The following is a 19,159-nucleotide window of genomic DNA, read 5'->3' as shown; positions in this document are numbered from 1 at the left end:
GGGAGAACATGCAAAGTCAATGTAGGGAGGACTCGGGAAGCGAACCCAGGTCTCCTTTACTGCGAGGCAGCAGAGCTACCACTGTGCCGCCCAGCCTGCTCGTGTACAAAAGCACATTTCTGGGTGTAGTAAATACTGTGGGTAGTTTTGACTGTCATCCACTTATTCATTGAATGAGAAGAACATTTTAACATTTGAATGTCTGCTTGTCAAATCCTCTGGATGGTAGGAGATCCTGTCTTTTTTTTTTTTTTTTTTATATAGAAGAATGTGATTCTGTAATTAAAACATAAATGTTCCTCTGAGGTGAATGCATATTATCTGCAGAGAAGTGTGAGTAGGCGGCGGGCCCACACATGGCGCTTCTTTTACCTTTGTTAAAGCATTTCTTGTACGAGTTTCTTTATCAAATGTGGCCCTGACAGTACTGTGTAGACAATGGCATGATGCAATGGCGCCTAGAATATCAAATCGGCTAGTAGTGTCGCCAAAGCGCAGAGGTGTCCGTGTTTGCAACGTGCTTATTTGGAGTGCCGTCAGTTTCTGAAATGGTGAACTCGAGCTGCTGTTTTTATATCGGTGCTCTTCTTTGTACCTGTTTATAGCCTCACTGCTCTTGTGCCGTCTGTCCTTTTTTTTTTCCTTCTTCTAAAAATAATCTGTTACCCGCAAGCTCTGCATTGTTGATGCATGACAGTAAGGCATTGGGAATTATCCTTCAACAGCTAAGCTATGTTGAAAATTGGCATCTGGTATAATAATGTATCGGGGAGTGGGGGAGGGTTGGGTGGTCAGTGTCTCTATACCCTTGCCCCCCCCCCTACCACTCCCTGCTGGATTTTTGTTTTTCTAAACATTTCTTCCAGGATATTATGCCAGTCAGTGCTTTTCCTCAAGACACTCTAGATCAGGGGTCGCCAACTCCAGTCCTGGAGGACCACCACGGCTGCAGGTTTTCATTCTAACCCTTTTCAGAATGAGTGACCTGTTTTTGCTACTAATGAACTTCTTTTGAACTCCTTTTCATTGATTTGCTCTTGAACACTCAGACCCCTTAATTGTTTCGTTTTCCTTAATTAGCAGCCAAACAATAATGAGAAACAAAATGCGACAAAACAACTGGTGTCCATCATACGATATCTGAAAATAAAGAAAGGTGAAGGTCTCCGGAATGTCGGTCTGCTCAGGTCCCCCAAACATTTTACCAGCGCTTTTAGGAAAGAGAAAAATCAAAAATTTCTGAAATGTCTGCTAATGCACCACCAGAGCAGCAACAGGCCATGAAATTAAAGAATTGGTTTAACTCTTTCAGGGCTGATTTAGACTTTTGTGGACGGTAATCAGCTGTAAACTGCGATAAAACTCACCCTTACATTTTAGTTTGACTCTGTTGGCTTGAAGGAAAGTTACGTAGCTTTGCTGATTTGACCTCGATTCCTTGCACATGCATGAGTACAATACAATTACAATACAATTTATTTTTGTATTGCCCAAAATCACACAAGAAGTGCCACAATGGGCTTTAACAGGCCCTGCCTCTTGACAGCCCCCCAGCCTTGAGTCTCTAAGAAGACCAGAAAAAACTCGCAAAAAAACCCTTGTAGGGAAAAAATGGAAAAAACCTTGGGAAAGGCAGTTCATAGAGAGACCCCACTTCCAGGTAGCAAAGTGGGTGTCAAAAAGAAGGGGGTCAATACATTCATCCATTTTCCAACCCACTGAATCCGAACACAGGGTCACGGGGGTCTACTGGAGCCAATCCCAGCCAACACAGGGCATAAGGCAGGAACCAATCCCGGGCAGGGTGCCAACCCACCGCAGGACACACACAAACACACCCATACACCAAGCACACACTAGGGCCAATTTAGAATCGCCAGTCCACCTAACCTGCATGTCTTTGGACTGTGGGAGGAAACCCACGCAGACACGGGGAGAACATGCAAACTCCACGCAGGGAGGACCCGGGAAGCGAACCCAGGTCCCCAGGTCTCCCAACTGCGAGGCAGCAGCGCTACCCACTGCGCCACCGTGCCGCCCCGGGGTCAATACAATACACAGAACAGAACAAATCCTCAATACAGTATAAAAAATAAAAAATGTACAAGTATGGAGCAGAATTTAACAGTATATGATATCCCATAATATGATTTGGATTTGTTCAGAGTCCTGAAGACCTCAGCCATCAAGCTGCCTGTCCCTATTGGCCATTCCACAGTTGTCAGTACTGGGCCAGCCAATCCGATGAAAGGACCCCTCTACCCCACGATTCCTGCGATCCTCCATCAGGGATGACTTTACCTTAGGCAGGCAAAACAACTTGGCAGGTGGGCAGTGGGCACCAACTGCCACGTTTGAGTACAGAGAAGAGAAACAGAATAGGTGAGGGTTAGTAACAAAGAGTAGTGAAGAGCAAACAGCCTCTAAAATGGCATCGACATCTGGCGAGAGACTAAAGCAAATACGCAAAGCAAAATACTCCACGGACATTTTACGTTTTATCACTGAATCGGGACTCTGACTTTTTGGAATCTTGAGTTTGATGCAAGAGATCTGGAGAGGGATATCGAAAACGAAAGTGAGGGACCAGCATCGACTGATTGGTCCCCAGCTGATCGTGACGTTTGTGTAGGCGATACGCCTACAGCAGCGTTTGCCTGGGAGGACCACCACTTATGATGACAAGAGGTACAAACCATATTGCATCACACTGCGACTGCCACCATTGCCCACACGCTATGTGAAGACAGAGAGGTAGCCGGCCCGCTGTGCATTCCTGCTGTGGTCATCGAGCCGCCCCTATGCAGCCACTGCTGCCAGAGATGTCGAACAGGCGCCTACAGCAGCCACAGCACGTAGCGAGAGATGTGTGAAACCAGTGCATTGTGTGCTGAGTTTTTTGGAAAAAATATTCAGCCCTCAAAGAATGAATTAATGACAGCAATCGTCGCCTCATTAAGCAGCTGGTTGGAGTGAAATTGGTTGGAGTTTGAGGCCCTGACTGAGTTGGCCTTCTGTTGGCTCCCTCACTTCACATTTCATTTCTGTTTGGGTGCCATTTAAGGAAAGAAATGAAGCAATTCAGAGGAACGATGACGAAATCTTAACAAAGCAATTCAATTTAAGAAGTTGATTAACAGCACAAACAGGGAATTCATTATAAAAAGGGTTAGAATGAAAACCTGCAGCCACAGTAGTCCTCCAGGTCCGAACTTGGCGACCCCTGCTCTGGATGGCACTAGCAAATGCTGCCATCCTGCCAATTGTTAGTAAGAGCAACTTTTTTTGCAGCATTTGACGTGGATTTTACACAGTGCTGGACAACAATACTCCTTCATCGTCAATGGAAGTCTCCTTGAGGAAGTACACTTTTTCAGAACTCTGGCCATATGCCGTAAAAGCCGTAGCAATCGGCATTACTCATCAGTGCATATATAAGCAAAGCAAAAATCTACCCTCTGTGAGCCTCAGCCAGAGCTTGCTGCCACCAGCTGCTGAACAGATAGAGAGATTATTACCTGCCAGCATGAGATTGTCATTTGTGGCGCACGGTCTCTCGCTTTCCTCTGGCAGTCTGTCATAAACTGCACTCCAAACCTCATGCTGCCCTGTGCAGGTGCAGATCCCAGCGCAAACATGGAGTCTCTCTAAAAGGCATTCACCAAGAATGTGATAAAGGGGAATTAATAGGACTCCCACAGTGGGGGTGGTATTCATTGTGTGCCACACATTCCTACATTCTGGCCTTTCACCACTGTGTCCTCAAAGTGGTGATGTGCAAATGTTTTGTGGTCAGAGTTGTGTTTTATTTTTTGTTTTGGCCAGAGTTGCTTCCGTATAACTTTTCTCGCTTTAACTACTGTCAGTTATTCTTGCAGCAATATCCATATCGAATGCCTTTGCTTGGCAGCTAGCCTTGGCAGAATGGGCCGATCTAGGCATTGAGGTGTTAGTTTTTTTCCAGTTATGTACAATACAAGATTCGGACCTTCAAGTGATTTTTGGTGTCCAAAATGGTTCTTATTACGTTCTCCACAATTAAGTCTTGTCATTTGCTTGATTTGCTCTATTAATCTATTGTTTGTTTGAAAGTTTATCCTACTGTGGGACTTTCACAGATTGAATTTGGACGTGATCCTCTAATTTTCTCTGAAAAGCAGAGTGGAGGCTAAGGTTCTGCGCCGGTATCCAGAAGGTTGCCGGTTCAAATCCCCGTTACTGCCAAAAGAGATCTTACTCTGCTGGGCCCTTGAGCAACGTCCTTAAAATTGCAATAGCTCCAGGGGCGCTGTACAATGGCCGACCCTGCGCTCTGCGAAAACTTAACAAATTCCTAATACAGGGTGAGCCAAAGTAAAGTAGCACATTTCTCAAGGTCGTTGTGCGAGGTAGAGGCAGCCGAATAGGTTGGGGGTCCTTCGATAGGCGATCCTTTGTAGTTTTCAGTTGGCAACATCCCTTGGTCCCGGTGCGCACCGTGTTTTCGCTGTTGAAGTGTTCTTCAGAAACAACAAATCCATCATCACTACGCAACGCACTTCAGCATTCCTCCTAACAGTGATGTCCCAAATCGGAAAACAATTCTTCAGTGGGTGGCTAAATTTAGACAGACAGGTACAAAATTGAACAGAAAATCTGTTCCACAATACATAATAAGAACCATCGGCCTTCATTGGACTGTACGAACGCCTGAAAACAACCAAGCTGTAAGGACATCGATTTTGCTGTGTCCTAGATGTTCGGCGCACTTCTGCCTTAGGCATTTCCAACACATCTTTGAGTAGGATTTTGCATGAAGACCTTCATTTCCATCCATACAAAATGATGGTAGTGCAGGAACTCACTGAGAGAGACTGGGAGAGCCGTAAAGAGTTGTGCGCGAATATTCTGCAAACCGTTCATCGAGATGCCATTGTCCGGTGCAGCGAAGAAGCACATTTCCATTTGAATGCAAAACTTTAGCTTTCGGGCTGAAACCAACCCTCATGAACTTCTTCAGAGACCCCATCACAGTGAGTGTGTTACAGTTTGGTGCACCGTTACAAAATTTGGCATTGTTGTAGGCCCTTATTTTTGGGAGGGGGTGCAACAGTCACCATCACTTCAGAACGTTACATTGAAATGCTAGAGAACTTTTTGTAGCCCCAACTAGAAGAAATGGATGTAGTGAATGCCTGGTTTCAAAAGGATGGAGTGACAGCTCATACGGCACGGAGATCCATGCAAGTTTTGCAAGAGATGTTTCCGGGAAAGCAGATCTCCCTGCGCGGCAATGTTGGGTGGCCTTCACATTCGCCTGATCTCGCTCTGTATGATTTCTTTTTGTGGTGGCTCTCTCAAGTCAAAGGTATTCACACAGCGACCTCAAAACCTTGAAGCCCTCAAGGATGCTGTTTGCCACGAAATCGCTGCTATGACCCTGGAAATGGCCGAACAAGTCATCCAAGCGTTAAGAAATCGTCTTGAAGAATGTATCGCTAATGATGGCCACCACCTTGAAGACATCATTTTTAAAACCCAGTGAAAAAAATCTTTTTTTATAAACCATTTCTTGTTTCCTAATGAAATTTATTTAATCTTGTAGTGTTATTGTGGAATAGATGTTTGAAATGTGGTACTGTAGAAGAAATTGTACAAGTCGAGATAAAGAACAAAACAAAAGGTGGCTCTCCAATAAAGTGTGTGGGATCTGAGGAAATTTATGCTTGAACTTCCAAACGGGATGAATACTTTGAAGTAATTGTTAACATTTTTGCTTGATATGGCATGGTGCCTAAAGGTTTAACCAGAACTGTCAGGGTAAGAGTAGTTCGGATTATAATCTACTTCAAATTCAATGTGGGGTAGAAGGAATACTTTTTCAAAGCACTGTGGAAGAAATGCGATTCTGAGTGGAATGTCCATCCACATATACGTTTCACAATCCAATTATTCAGTCAAAAGATTACAAGTAGACAAAGATATTGGCAGCAAGGGAGTGCGAGAAAGAGACTGTCCTAGAGCAGGAGTGGGCAATGTCTGTCCTGGTGGGCCGCAGTGGCTGCAGGTTTTCATTCCAACCCAACTGCTTCATTAGAAACCAATCCTTGCCAATCTCAGACCTGATTTATTTTTATGGCCTGTTAGTCTGCAATGTAAGGTTCTTGTATCGTAGATTTTTTTTTTTCCTTTCCATGGATGTCATCCAAATGAGTTGAAACCTAAAATGTATCATTTTCAGTCTGTCACATTTTTCTATTAAGTTTTTTATTAAATCAAATGGTGCATGATGAACACACACAGATGTAAATGGAAACAAGCGAGATGAAGAACTGCTGGCTGCTTTGTCATTTACAGCTTGATCACTAAATAAGGAGCCAATAAAACACTGAATGCAGCAGTTTAAGATTGAAATAGGCAATTAAGGGTGGGGAACTTTAACAAGCGAGACCACTAAAATGAAGCATCAAAATGTCACTTAAGTAATAAGAGCTTCATCAGCAATAATTGACTTCTCATTGGAACAAAAACCTGTAGCCACTGCGGCTCTCCAGGACCAACATTGCCCATCCCTGTCCTAGAGGGATGCCAGTCTATTGCATCGTATAGAATTATTAAAAACCAGTTTATCCTCTACTAGAAGATTCTATCTACATTTAATGCAAGTCACCTGACACATAAGCAAAATGGAGAATTTCATTTTAGTGAAATCATCTTTTGAATTGCAGAAGACTGAAAAGCAGCAGAATGTCTGATTAGGCCGTCTCACTGACGAATGTCACTCCATTTGTTATTTGTTTCTTTTTCCCTACAGGAGTGGTGCTTGTTTGCTTTGAGGGCGACAGTGACGGTTATATCCACCTAGTTGCATATCCTTATGAGGACAGTGAGGGAATGGATCATGAGGAAGTGCCTGAAAGGGACCAACCACGCAGGAAACACTCGCGCCGCAGTTTGCACCGATCTAGCAGTGACCACAAAGAAGAAAGAGTGCCACATGACGGTGACAATTCAGAGAGGTAAAGTTAATGCAAAACCTTGTGCCGCATGCTTGTTGATGTCAGCTCGCCAACCTCACTAAAATGAATACTTTTTGACATTCTTTTTCTTTTTGCGTAATGTGTGTGTGTCTATATAATATATATATACACATACACACTGTATAATATATAATATAAAGTCTGTGTGTGTATGTATGTTCTAGCATCACTTCCGAACGGCTAGAGTGATTTTCATGGAACTCGGCACACATGTTACTCATTGGTCGACTAAAAGTACTTTATGGTGAAATCAACTGTAACCCACCCCCTTCTCTTGGGTGGGGGGGAGGTTGAGATCTTGTATGCATGTGATCATCCACTTGACACTTGGAACGACCACCAGAGGGCGAAGTGGAGGTGACTGCCAGCATTCTTTATGTTTGAGCACCACTATGCCCTTGTTGCTTTTGAAATTAAATCGAGTTGGCCAGTTCCCAGTGTTAACTGGATCAGGGGTCGCCAACTCCGGTCCTGGAGGACCACCATCATATTAACCCTTTTTCTTAATGAGTGACCTGTTTTTGCTGCTAATTTACTCGGTTTGAATTCATTGCAATTGACGTGCTCTTGAAGACTCGGACCCCTTAATTTTTTTTCCTTAATTAGCAGACAAACAATAATGAGATACAAAATGAGCCAAAACAACTGGTGTCCATCACACAATATCTGAAAATAAAGAAAGATGAACGTCTCAGGAATGTTAATCTGCTCAGGTCCACAGAACACTTGAACAGAAAAGAGAAAATCAGCAATTACAGAAATGTTTGCTGTTGCACCACGAAGAGCAGCAACAAGCCATGGAATTAAAGAACAGGTTTAATGAATGATAAGAATCAGTGCCCAATTAAGCAACTGGTTAGGATGAAATTGATTGGAGTTTGAGGCCCTGACTGAGTTGGTCTTCTGTTGGCTCACTTGCTTCACATTTCATTTCTGTTTAGGTGCCATTTAAGGAAAGAAATGAAGCAATTCAGAGGAACAAATCTTAAAAAAGCAATTCAATTAAAATGAATTCACAAGATTAGAAAAACAAACGGGTCACTCATTAAAAAACGGGTTAGAATGAAAACCTGCAGCCACGGTGGTCCTCCAGGACCAGAGCTGGCAACCCCTGAACTGGATGATAACATATATACAAGACTGTAAGATGGGCCCATTAGTGAGTCTTCATTGTTTGCTAATTTTATTTTTATTTTTAAAGTTGTGCTTTTTTTTAATTATATTTTTCTCAAACAATTAAAAAAATAATTATCTCTATCTATCTATCTATCTATCTATCTATCTCTATCTATCTATCTATCTCTATCTATCTATCTATCTATCTATCTATCTATCTATCTATCTATCTATCTATCTATCTATCTATCTATCTATCTATCTATCTATCTATCTATCTATCTATCTATCTATCTATCTATCTATCTATCTATCTATCTATCTATCTATCTATCTATCTATCGCTTAGCCTAGTAAATACAGCAGCCTGTGAAAACAGAATCGTCAGGAGAAGACGGAATAAAACTGTACTCCTCTATTTATATAAATGATTTGTATTTAAGACATTTTAAAAATATGGCACTCCTACCTCAGTTTCAAATAGTCAGTTACTGGAATAGATGACATGATACATTTAACCATTTTCAAAATGCCGATTAATGGTGATTGATCTCTGTTGGCTCTCGCTAAAGGTCACCTTTGCAGAGTTGCATTTTGTGAGAAACTAAAAAGATGATACTATTGATTTTGTCAAACGAGCAGCATGCCACTCTTTTTGAAGATTGTAATTACTGAGAAAGAGCTGTATTATATTCTGAGTGGCCACTCTATTAGGTACACCAGCTTTTTATGCTATTGACTGTTCAAACAGGCAGTGCTGTTAAAGATTGGGAGGATGTCATCAACAGACTGTATGCATGTTTGTGTTTTGTGTATATACTAGCTGCATGTAGTCTTCGGGGCAAAAAAAAAAAATCCCAAAGACCCCCCTAGCAATTTTGCTATATTTGTGAACTTAGAGAGGCGTCAGCCGACTCTTAAGAATTGCCCAGTGCTGAGGACGTGAACCCACCCGTGCCTGCAGGCCCACTAGCTTTCGTAAAAAGACACTGGTGATACCATATCTTAGTCGTGTCACTGGCATATGAGTCCTATCTTCAGATAGACAATGTTTTTAGTGTAAACTTTAAGTCTTGCCCTCCGTTACTGAGGTGTTTCACTTGCACGTTGTTGAGCCGCACCGTTTGTATCGTTTCGATGTGTCTCCATCTGTGTCATTAACACGATGTTGATGTTGAGTAGCCATGATTGCTGGACACGTCTTTTGTAGTGAGAAGTGAGGTGCATGCAAGCGCTGAAAAAATGTAAAAGTGCAGGCATGCGCCATCTAGTGGCTGCATTTTAGTGTGGGCATAGCAGATTGCTCCACACACACACACACACACACACACAGAGATGTCTTTCGTTTATATATGTCATAATTTCTGGGGAAGGTATGGTAAGGCTACAGATTTAAATAAATCCTTTGATTCTGACGTTGTGGTGGATATCAGGAGTGCATCTACTGTCATCACTGTAGGATACCAAGAAATTCAAATTGTTAAAATTTTAGCAACAGCCAATCGGGACAATTCCTACAATTATAATTAGTAATCTGAACTCCATCCAGCACAATGTCTTAGTTTGAAAAATGGATGTATTTGGTAGATTTTAAGCTTTTTCTCCCTGCCCCATAGCCTTCAATATAAAGCACCAGTGCGGACAAGGTTTTTTTTTTTTTTTAATTTATGGAAAGTTCTTATCTTTGTAACACAATTTTGCATGGCAAAAGCATATATACCCTACTTGGGGAAAATACTGAATATAAAGGATAAGCTTTAAGCAAATGGAGCTTCTCAAATGGGAGCAGAAAGATTATAACCAAAGTGGATGTCCACTAGCGAAATGTAGTTACATTTGTCCAGGGGATATCTCTGGAATGTTCTTTAGACGACATTTCCGCAGCTGTCCTACATATTCGCAGTGATCCCTTGACTTGAGTTTTTTTCTATCCAGAAAATATTGCAGTTATTTTAATGATTCACTGGTGGAGACCATTTGTCAGGAAATTGTACCCTCATCAGGCAATTGCTTTTCAACACAGGGACTGAAAAATTATGCAAACCGCATATTCCCTTTTTATTTTTTTTCCTAATATAAAATGTAGGCACATTAAAATAATTTTATATTTTGGTGCTTTGATACAAAGATATTAAAGGAGAACAGAATTTTTATTTAGGGTTTAAGTTCAGGATAATTGGTCAAGGTTCTGAAAACCTCTGAAAAGACCGGTGCAGTTTTTGTGTTCTTTCCTAATTTGTTATTTTTGTCACACTATTTATATTAAGATAACACTTTTATCTGACATTTTTGCTTTATTGGAGTAAAACAAGTTTTAGCATGGAAATGTGAAGGCTAAAGATTAAATCGGTGTTGGGCGCACTTGGGCAGAGTTTGGGAGCCGTTTGAAATGGGATTAGTTTTATTTTAATTGTTGCCCGTATTGCTTTACTATTAGCAGAGTTGCTGCCCACTATAAAAATAAATAAAACTTTTTGGAATTTTTAAGGAAAACATTTTCACTCATTTGTATTGCTGCAACTAACTAAAATTTTGATTATTGATTATTTAGTTTAATCATTCTTTCTGAAAATTGTCTGTAAAATATCACCAGGAGGTCTACCTATTTTATATTATGAAAGTGTGTAATGCCAGTGGTAACTAAAATTAAGAAGGTATTAATGACACCGAATACACTTTTCAAAATGGTGATTTCTAAGGTTATTAAAACATAGGGAAATGTGTATGGCAGTATTTTTTTTTCTTTAGTTTTGTCTTTCAGTATAATGCATTAATAATAAAGTGGCATTAAGGACAAACACAGCACAGATTGTGATTGGCAGTGTTGTCAAGAGGGTTGCCAATAATTCATTTGTGGTTTAAAAATGTTATCGACTGATAGTGTTTCAAACCACATGATGGTGGGAGGGGGACGCTGTTTATCGTATGCAGTGAATATGCTTTACGACATGACCTTTCACTGCTGTCAAAGAAAGGACTTACTGCCCAAAAGTGTATTTTCATATTTTTCTTACTTTTGCAAATATTTATAGATCCATTACAAAAAACGAATCCGTGCAAAACATTTTCTCATAATAACGCAAGGAACTCTGTAACTGTTTCTCATTTCAAATGTTTCTTAGTTGTTCCTACAATTACTGGGAAAAACTGTTTATATTGGATAGAAATCAGCTACATACTATTAGTCTAAGTGCAGTTGGTGGGAGACTAGATGAACACACAAGATTTTGCATGATTTCTTTTTCTCCTTCAGTTTTATTCATATTGTGACGTGCGAGTCCCTGCCTTGCACCCCAAAACATGAGGCTGAGTCTCAGTACTTTAGCAAAACCAGCTTTATTCAACGTGAAACAGGAACAGGAGGGTTATTTATTGCAGCGGGATCTACCAGCCTCCTATACACAGACACCGCAAATGGGCATAGTCCGGGCCAGGTCAGTGGCCAAGTTATAGAGTTCTCTGCATTTATAAAGTTCCTTGCATCACCCATTGGTGACAACTGATGACAACAATCTTGATTGGCTCCTAGTTGTTTCCGTGGCACTTTGCTGCTGCGCTGTGAACCTGCGGTTGCCTCGGCAATGGACAAGCAGTTCTCCACAGACTTCAGCATGTTGTCCCATTAGGGGGCCCTAAAAGAGTTCAGAAACCTCACAATTTAAAGAGCTGTGTCTCTTATTGTATTATCTCTCTCTCTCTGTCAAGGTCGGGCATAGGGTCAAATTGTAGATTGGCAAGCTATTTCTGATTGGTAACTCCAGTGTGAATGAAATAAGCAGAGTGATTCAGATAGCTTAGGCTAACTTACGTTATACTGTAGCTGTTGATGAAAAGATCTGTGAAATTAGGATTATGTCTACGAGGTGCGACACAAAAGTAACCAGATTGGTAAAAAATTATATGTATAATATGTATGTATGTATGTATATATTTATTGATGACTTACAGCATTCTAAACATTGTCACATTCTACATACTCCCCCTCCCGTTCTCTACACCGCTCCATACATATCCTCCATTGATTGAAACAGTGCTGGAAGTCTTCTTGCTTGAGGCCCATCAACAGGCTTGCTGTTTCTGTCTTCGCTTCATCCATTGACGAAAAATGTGTTTCCTTCATGTGGTATATTGTGAATTAAGGTTTTAAATAAAGTTGTTATAAACCAGATAACCAATGAATAAATAAGGGGGAGTGGTTAGTAACGGAGAGTAATGGAGACGGGTGTCTTTTGTAGGGTTCTGTTTGGTGTGCTCTAATAAATTAAACGCCTTTCTGAGTTAACCATCTGCCTTGCAGTGAATCATTCACAGAAGCTTCCAGAGTGAATAAAGAATATTACACTTCAGGTCCCTTTTGATTTTCGGGAACAAGTAAAAATCACAGGGAGCTAAATTGGGCGAATAGGGAGAATGATCGAGGACAGGAATGTTTTTGTCAGTCAAAAACTGCTTTATGGAAAAAGAGAAAATTCGCAAGAAATTTGATGTTGATTCGCTGTTTGATTTTTTTTTTTTTTTTTTTTTTTTTTTTTTTCCCCACCCGACATTATCGCGGCAACTCGTGTAGCGATTGTTGTGCAAATACTGACAGGGCTATTCACAGGAAATACCTAGCTTGTCGGTGGTTTGAGAGGACGTGTAGGAGGGGATATAGTTCTATGATTCACGTCCAGCCGACCTCCAGACGGTTTTCCAGGAAAGCCCCAAAGCCCAGTCTGGTTATTTTTGTGTCTCACCTCGCATACAGCATGTCACACCACAATCTCAATTAACCTGTTGCTGTTGTAGGAGTCACATAGTGCACATGTTCTCTGTTGCAGATTCCTTGAATTGGTGTCTATATACAAGCACATCCCCGTCTTTTCTCTTTTTTTTATAGCATTCAAGAACTAAAGAGTCCCCGTGTTGAGCAGCAAATCCAGTCAGATGTTCCTTTTCAGATGTTGGATGGAAACAGTGGGCTGAGCTCAGAGAAGATTAGCTACAATCCTTGGAGTCTCCGTTGTCACAAGCAGCAGCTCAGTCGAATGCGCTCTGAATCCAAGGACCGGAAGCTGCACAGTATCCTTCTTTGTCATTCATTTTAGAGGATGATTTATCATATACTGTCTGCTACCTTTCAGGCATATGCAGTAAGGAAAAATCAATCAATGCCATGGAACACAACTGATACGAGGTTTATTAACTGGTTAAAAAGAAAAACTGTCTTTTTAAATGTCGGAAAATAAATTCAAGTGGGTGTATACTTAGGGTTTTCCTTTTCTCATAGCAGTTTGATGTCTTATACAGCATTCCTTATTGAGCTACTAGTCTGCGTATTTTCCATGTCTTTACTGTAACTTTAAATAACGGGGTTAGTTTGGGGGTTAGAGAGGAAATAGTCATGGGGGGAAGTGTTTCCAACTTGGAGAGGAAAGGGATTTTAAAAATTTAAAAAACAAAATTTTTACAGTCTTTAACATATTAGCCCTGTTTGACATGCTAAAGCCGAGTGAGGATCACAGGAATCCAGATTTTGTTCCAAGCCTGGGTGGGCTGCCAGTCCAGCGCAAGGCCCACTCACCAGTCCGGTATGTTTAGTTGTGCCCGCACATTCGACCCTGTTAAATAAAAGGCATGTTCTTCAAAATTTTGGCCAACACTGTTGGGAGGAAAAGTTTTAATTTATATTAGTTACATGTTCCAATATAAAGTTGCACAATTTATAGTTTAGCTTGCTGATAATTTTTTTGAAAATGGATTCCACCAAGACTACAGTTTTCAAACTCCTTGACTTGAACCACCCTACCAGAATTTCTGCTGCTGGAAAATGTGGTACACAAATTTGAGTACCCGTGCATCTTGGATTTAAAAATGGGGACTCGTCAGCACGGAGATGATGCCTCTGAAGAGAAGGCAGCTCGACAAATGAAGAAGTGTGAGCAGAGTACATCAGGCACACTCGGCGTAAGGGTGTGTGGCATGCAGGTGGGACAGTTTTGTATTGGAAATGTTCAGCAGGTCATGTGACTCAGTGCTGCTCTTCCCATAAATCTGTCTGCAGGCTGACGCATGGTTTAGTTGACTGTTAATCACAGCCAGGGGTCCCACTTTAAGGCCGGAGTTATATTTCACGCGACGTGACGCATGCTGCAGCAGACGCTCCTGCTACACAAGTGTTGTACGGTTTATACTTGCGTGCGTACTTTACGTAAATCTGGAGGAATCCGCCAGGTGGCAGTGCGAGATATTATCATGCTGAGAACATGTTTGGCTTCCCTGTGTTGTGAATTGCCTAGAACACCCATTAAATTCCGAGACACCTTACCGCAATATCTCTGAAAAGGATGTTTATTGATTAAATCCAGGGATATGTGTATTCCAGCAAGCATTGGGCACGAGTGAGAAACAATCCCTGGACGAGGCCTCAGCTCATCGCAAGGTGAATACAAGCACACACATACACTCGCGTCATTTTAGCGGCACCAAATCCCCAAATCTGCATATCTTTGGAAGGAAACTGGAGCACAGTGAGGAAACCCAGCAGGAAAACATGTAAACTCCAGGCAGGGAATATCAGCGACGTGACTCCCTGCAAGACAGCAGCGCTAACGCTCTGCCACTGTGTCACCCCATGTGTGTAATTATAATAAAAATAAATCTTTGCATTTATATAGAGCTTTTCTCACTACTCAAAGCGCTCAGCAATTGCAGGTTAAGGGCCTTGCTGAAGTGCCCAACAGAGCAGAGTCTCTTTTTGACATTTACGGGATTCGAACCAGCAACCTTTCGATTGCCAGTGCATATCTCTAGCCTCAGAGCCACCACTCCGTTCCTATTAACATTATTCATTATTTAAACGAAATTACCGATTTATCTGTAAATTGTAATATACATACTTTAATTCTTTTCATCATGAAAGTGATATCAAGTATAAATCTAAGGATTCTAAATGTGCAGAGAGTTGGAATATCATACATTTAATGTGCGCGGAGTGACTATCTATTGCTGGTGATTCACTGCTGTCAGGAGCAGAGGAAGCCCTAGGAAAAAAGAAGGCACGGTATGTGAGAATTTTAAAACGTATCGTGTCACTACGATCGGGAATATGCGATGCTTGAATATAAAAGCACCATGAATACATCTGTATGTCAGCATTTTGCTTCATCACATCGAACCATTTATCAAATATCGAAGCGCGCACACCGATCTCGTAGGATCCGCAAAGCGACGTTCTGTCACATGTAGATAGTAGAGACACTTGTGTCACATTCCAACTTATAGCACACTGCGCCCCCCGACTTTTTGCTGGTACTGCAACTTGCGCACGTGTCACGTTAATTTCTGAGGACCTGCTCAGAGGACGCATCAAATGAACGCTCAGAACGCGTGGCGGCCATGATGCAAGCACGTATGCGTTCTGAGTGTGAAGTATAAATGAGCCCTAAGTTTACAGAAGGAAGCAACCGACCTGGAAGAGTCTGCATGCTAAATTGAATGTCCCCCACCAATTAAGGGAGGTGTGGTGGAGGATGACAAGTTTTTAAGTTTTTTTTTCTGAAAGCGCAGTTCCAAGTCTACGAGGGTCTAGTTAACATTATCAATTGGTGGCTTCCTCATGGAATTGAATCAGATTGTCGTGCAAAAGGCCATCGCACCTACTAAATGAGTTAAATAGTCAGGCGTTGTGCTAAAACTCAGTTTAATCTTGAATAAGCTCATCATTTGAAAGTGTTGCTCATAGGTATATTGAATAAAATATTAAGCATTTAAATAGGTCAGTATACATGAGAGAGAACATCTCATTCTAAGACATTTCTTAACTAAAGTTCATCCATCCATCCATCCATCCATTTTCCAACCCGCTGAATCAGAACACAGGGTCACGCGGGTCTGCTGGAGCCAATCCCAGCCAACACGGGACACAAAGCAGGAACCAATCCTGGGCGGGGTGCCAACCCACCGCAGGACACACACAAACACACACTAAATATAAATAGCAAATTAGGAAACAAATGGCTAACTGGAATAATAGAAAAAGTAGGGAGTGCGTTGTCATTTCTGAAATATTATAGACACTGAAAGGTAATTATTTTAAACTTGGAAAGCCGCCTTTCTTTGCTTGTCCATATTTGGCATTTTTTTGTAATGACATAGGTGAAAATGACCTGGATGTTTGAGGGTAAGAGGGGGAAATAGACGCAGGGGGCACCATTTCTACCATGGAGAGGAAGACGGTTTTAAAAAAATTACAAACAAGACGACTCTTTAACATAGCCCTGTCTGACATGCTAAATCCTAGTGGGGATGCCAGAGTTTTTCCAAGTCTGGGTGGGGTGCCAGTCCATTGCAAGACCCACTTACACACATGTCCTCACCGGTTGGCCCCGGGGAGCACATGCAAACTGAATCCGAGAGCAGGGCCAAATACTTTTCAAGGTCAAAAATACCCAGACATTGAGGTTGGAAACAGAGGCGTAGCTAGGGTTTTCAGCACCCGGGGACAACTGAATATTTTGCGCCCCCTCCTGTTTGCCAAAATGCAATGGGGAAGGGAAAGAAAATTTTTTAAAATAAATAATAGTATCTCTCTATTATAAAAAGAAATCCTGTCCCCTGTCCTGATAGTTTACGATACGTGATTTTTCTCGGAAGATAATTTAAAGACCTGTGAGACGAAAGAGACCTGCCACGGTGCGTCTCACGGGAACATAGAACAAGAAGAGTCTTGCAAGACACACCCTACTTACAAGCAATATCAAAAAAAAAAACAAATCAGTGGTGTAAAGGCAGTCACGCAGCACACACCGCTCCAGGGCTCAGTGCATATAAAGTGTATAAGGTCAGTACGGTAGAAATGAAATGAATAGGGTAGAAATGAAACATCGACGATTAAACGAAGAAGAAAGAAAAGCGCTGAGAAAAGAGACTCAAATGCGTTGGACAGAAAAATGAGCAAAAAAGAATAATCGAGGTGCAAATTCAGACAATAAGGAAAGTAATTATCAGCCCGGAACAACAGGAATTGAAAAAAAGCACGTCCAATCCGGCTCAGAATTAAATGAGAGTGAGTAAAATGACAAACTAGAACTTCATAAAGATGTTTACAAATGTTGGCGCTAAACACATGCAGAGCAGGTTAGAGACTATGAAACCAGGAAAATTAGAAAGGCTCCAAAAAAAAACACGTTGGCGCTATACACATGTGCAGAAAGTTAAAGGATATGAAAGTAGGAAAATTAAAAAATATAAAAAAGTAAAGATCGCAGTAGCACAAACAAACAAACTGCCTCATTTAACTATGCACCAGTCTAACTTTGGTTTTGCACAATAATTACTACACTATTGCACCTTAACACTTACTTCTACTTTTTTCACATAATTGTACTTATTTATTATGTTCTACTATACTGTTATCTTTCAATCTATGACTTTTTGTTAATCTAACTGATATTCTTCTAACTTTGCACAGTTTTTGATAAGCGGATCAGGATGCATTTCACTGCGTATTGTCCTGTATAACTATACATGTGACAAATAAAGAATCTTGAGAATTTCAAAAACGGAGTTTACCGCACATGCATTTATTGGTTACTTTGTTCGTGTATATATATTTATCTGTCTGCTTATTTAAAAACCTAAATTTACCCCAGGAGTCAAAAACGTTCTATCTAGCCCTTGTACAAAAACCTAGAGAAAAGCTGGGGTATCACCTTGGTAACCCCATGTACTTTTGGAACTGTGAGAGGAAAATATCACGACTTTACAGACCGGAGTCCAATGCAGAACACTACTTACTTTGTTACTTTGTAAAAAAATAAATAAATAAATAAATAAATTATTAACTGCTGATGATGTCGATCGTTTTGTCTGTTCTGAAATTCTAAACAGAGAAACCTGTCCTGACCTCATTAAAAAGATTCAGCATATTGGGACTCGCAAGATTACAAATATTGTTTTTACAGAAGTTCTGAAATAAAAGTGAAACTAATGAAATAGCAACAATTCAAAGAAAAAACAATCTTAAAAGTGTGTATCTGGAAAACCAAACACGGAGGTTGGCGAGCGAAGCCCCCTAGTTTTTAAAAAAAGAAAAGTCATTTTTTATTTTAAATTGTTTTAAATTTTTAAATATTTTAATTTTTTAAAGCACTTTTATGCGTATATTTTCAAGGTTTCGCTAAATTTACAAAGAACTAATTAAAATCTAAATCCATCATTCGTTTTTGTAAGAAAAAATTCTTTTTACGCATTAAAAAATGATTTTAAAGTATATAGCAAATTATAAAGCAAAATAATTATATATTTATAAAAACTGCATTACTTATAATTTATTCGTACGAAAATATGATGGGGAAACGTCTAGACTTTTGCAGCCATCGACTAGAATACTTCACCACAGCCCAATCAATTTTCTATCAAACACATAAACACAAAGCACTTGGCACACAGAAACGGCGTTTGCAACAACTTAGACAATGATACACTAATGCCTCATGTCAGTCGCGCAACGTGTTTAATAACGTCACAAATGTTTCTGGGTGGGAGTCAAGCATGTTAGGGTAGTGGAGGGGATAAATTATTGTCTGTTGGGTATGTTTTTTATTTACTTTTTAGTGCATTTAAGAATGGAAAACATTTCATTCTAAAATTTCAAAAACATCAATTTGGCGCCCCACTGGATGCTGCACCCGGGGACAGATGTCCCCCCTTGCCCCCCCCTCAGCTACACCACTGGTTGGAAACGTCGGTAAAATTGTAAACTGCATGCCCTTAGGAAATGCTGATCTGTTGATTGAAGTGAGGCTGTCATATCCACACTATTAAAAGGACAGGTGTGTGTGTTTGTGTATCTGTGTGTCATCCCGGTTGTTAGGTCTCTATCATGTGCCATTTGGTATGAGATTCATAAAAGCAGTGCTAATGTTTGTGATACACCATCTGTTGGAATGAAAAATGCAGTGAATTTTATTACTACATGCTTTACAAAATACATTCCAGTAGATGGTGCACTGCAAATGTTTATGCTAAATATACGGAGGTCT

General features: G+C 40.7%; 1 protein-coding gene across 3 annotated transcripts in view; it reads left to right on the top strand.

Annotated features, from left to right (window-relative positions):
• ip6k1 (inositol hexakisphosphate kinase 1) overlaps positions 1 to 19,159 on the top strand; it is a 58,144-nt gene that overhangs the window by 35,763 nt on the left and 3,222 nt on the right. For all 3 annotated transcript variants that reach the window (XM_028825361.2, XM_028825362.2, XM_051921026.1), the window contains 3 exons: positions 6,794 to 6,998; positions 13,015 to 13,196; positions 13,927 to 14,102. In XM_028825361.2, coding sequence (XP_028681194.1) covers positions 6,794 to 6,998; positions 13,015 to 13,196; positions 13,927 to 14,102 — 563 coding nt within the window. The remainder of the gene's footprint in view (positions 1 to 6,793; positions 6,999 to 13,014; positions 13,197 to 13,926; positions 14,103 to 19,159) is intronic.

Source organism: Erpetoichthys calabaricus, chromosome 18 (genome assembly GCF_900747795.2).
Source record: "Erpetoichthys calabaricus chromosome 18, fErpCal1.3, whole genome shotgun sequence".
NCBI lineage: Eukaryota > Metazoa > Chordata > Cladistia > Polypteriformes > Polypteridae > Erpetoichthys > Erpetoichthys calabaricus.
This window is presented reverse-complemented; position numbering and strand designations above follow the sequence as displayed.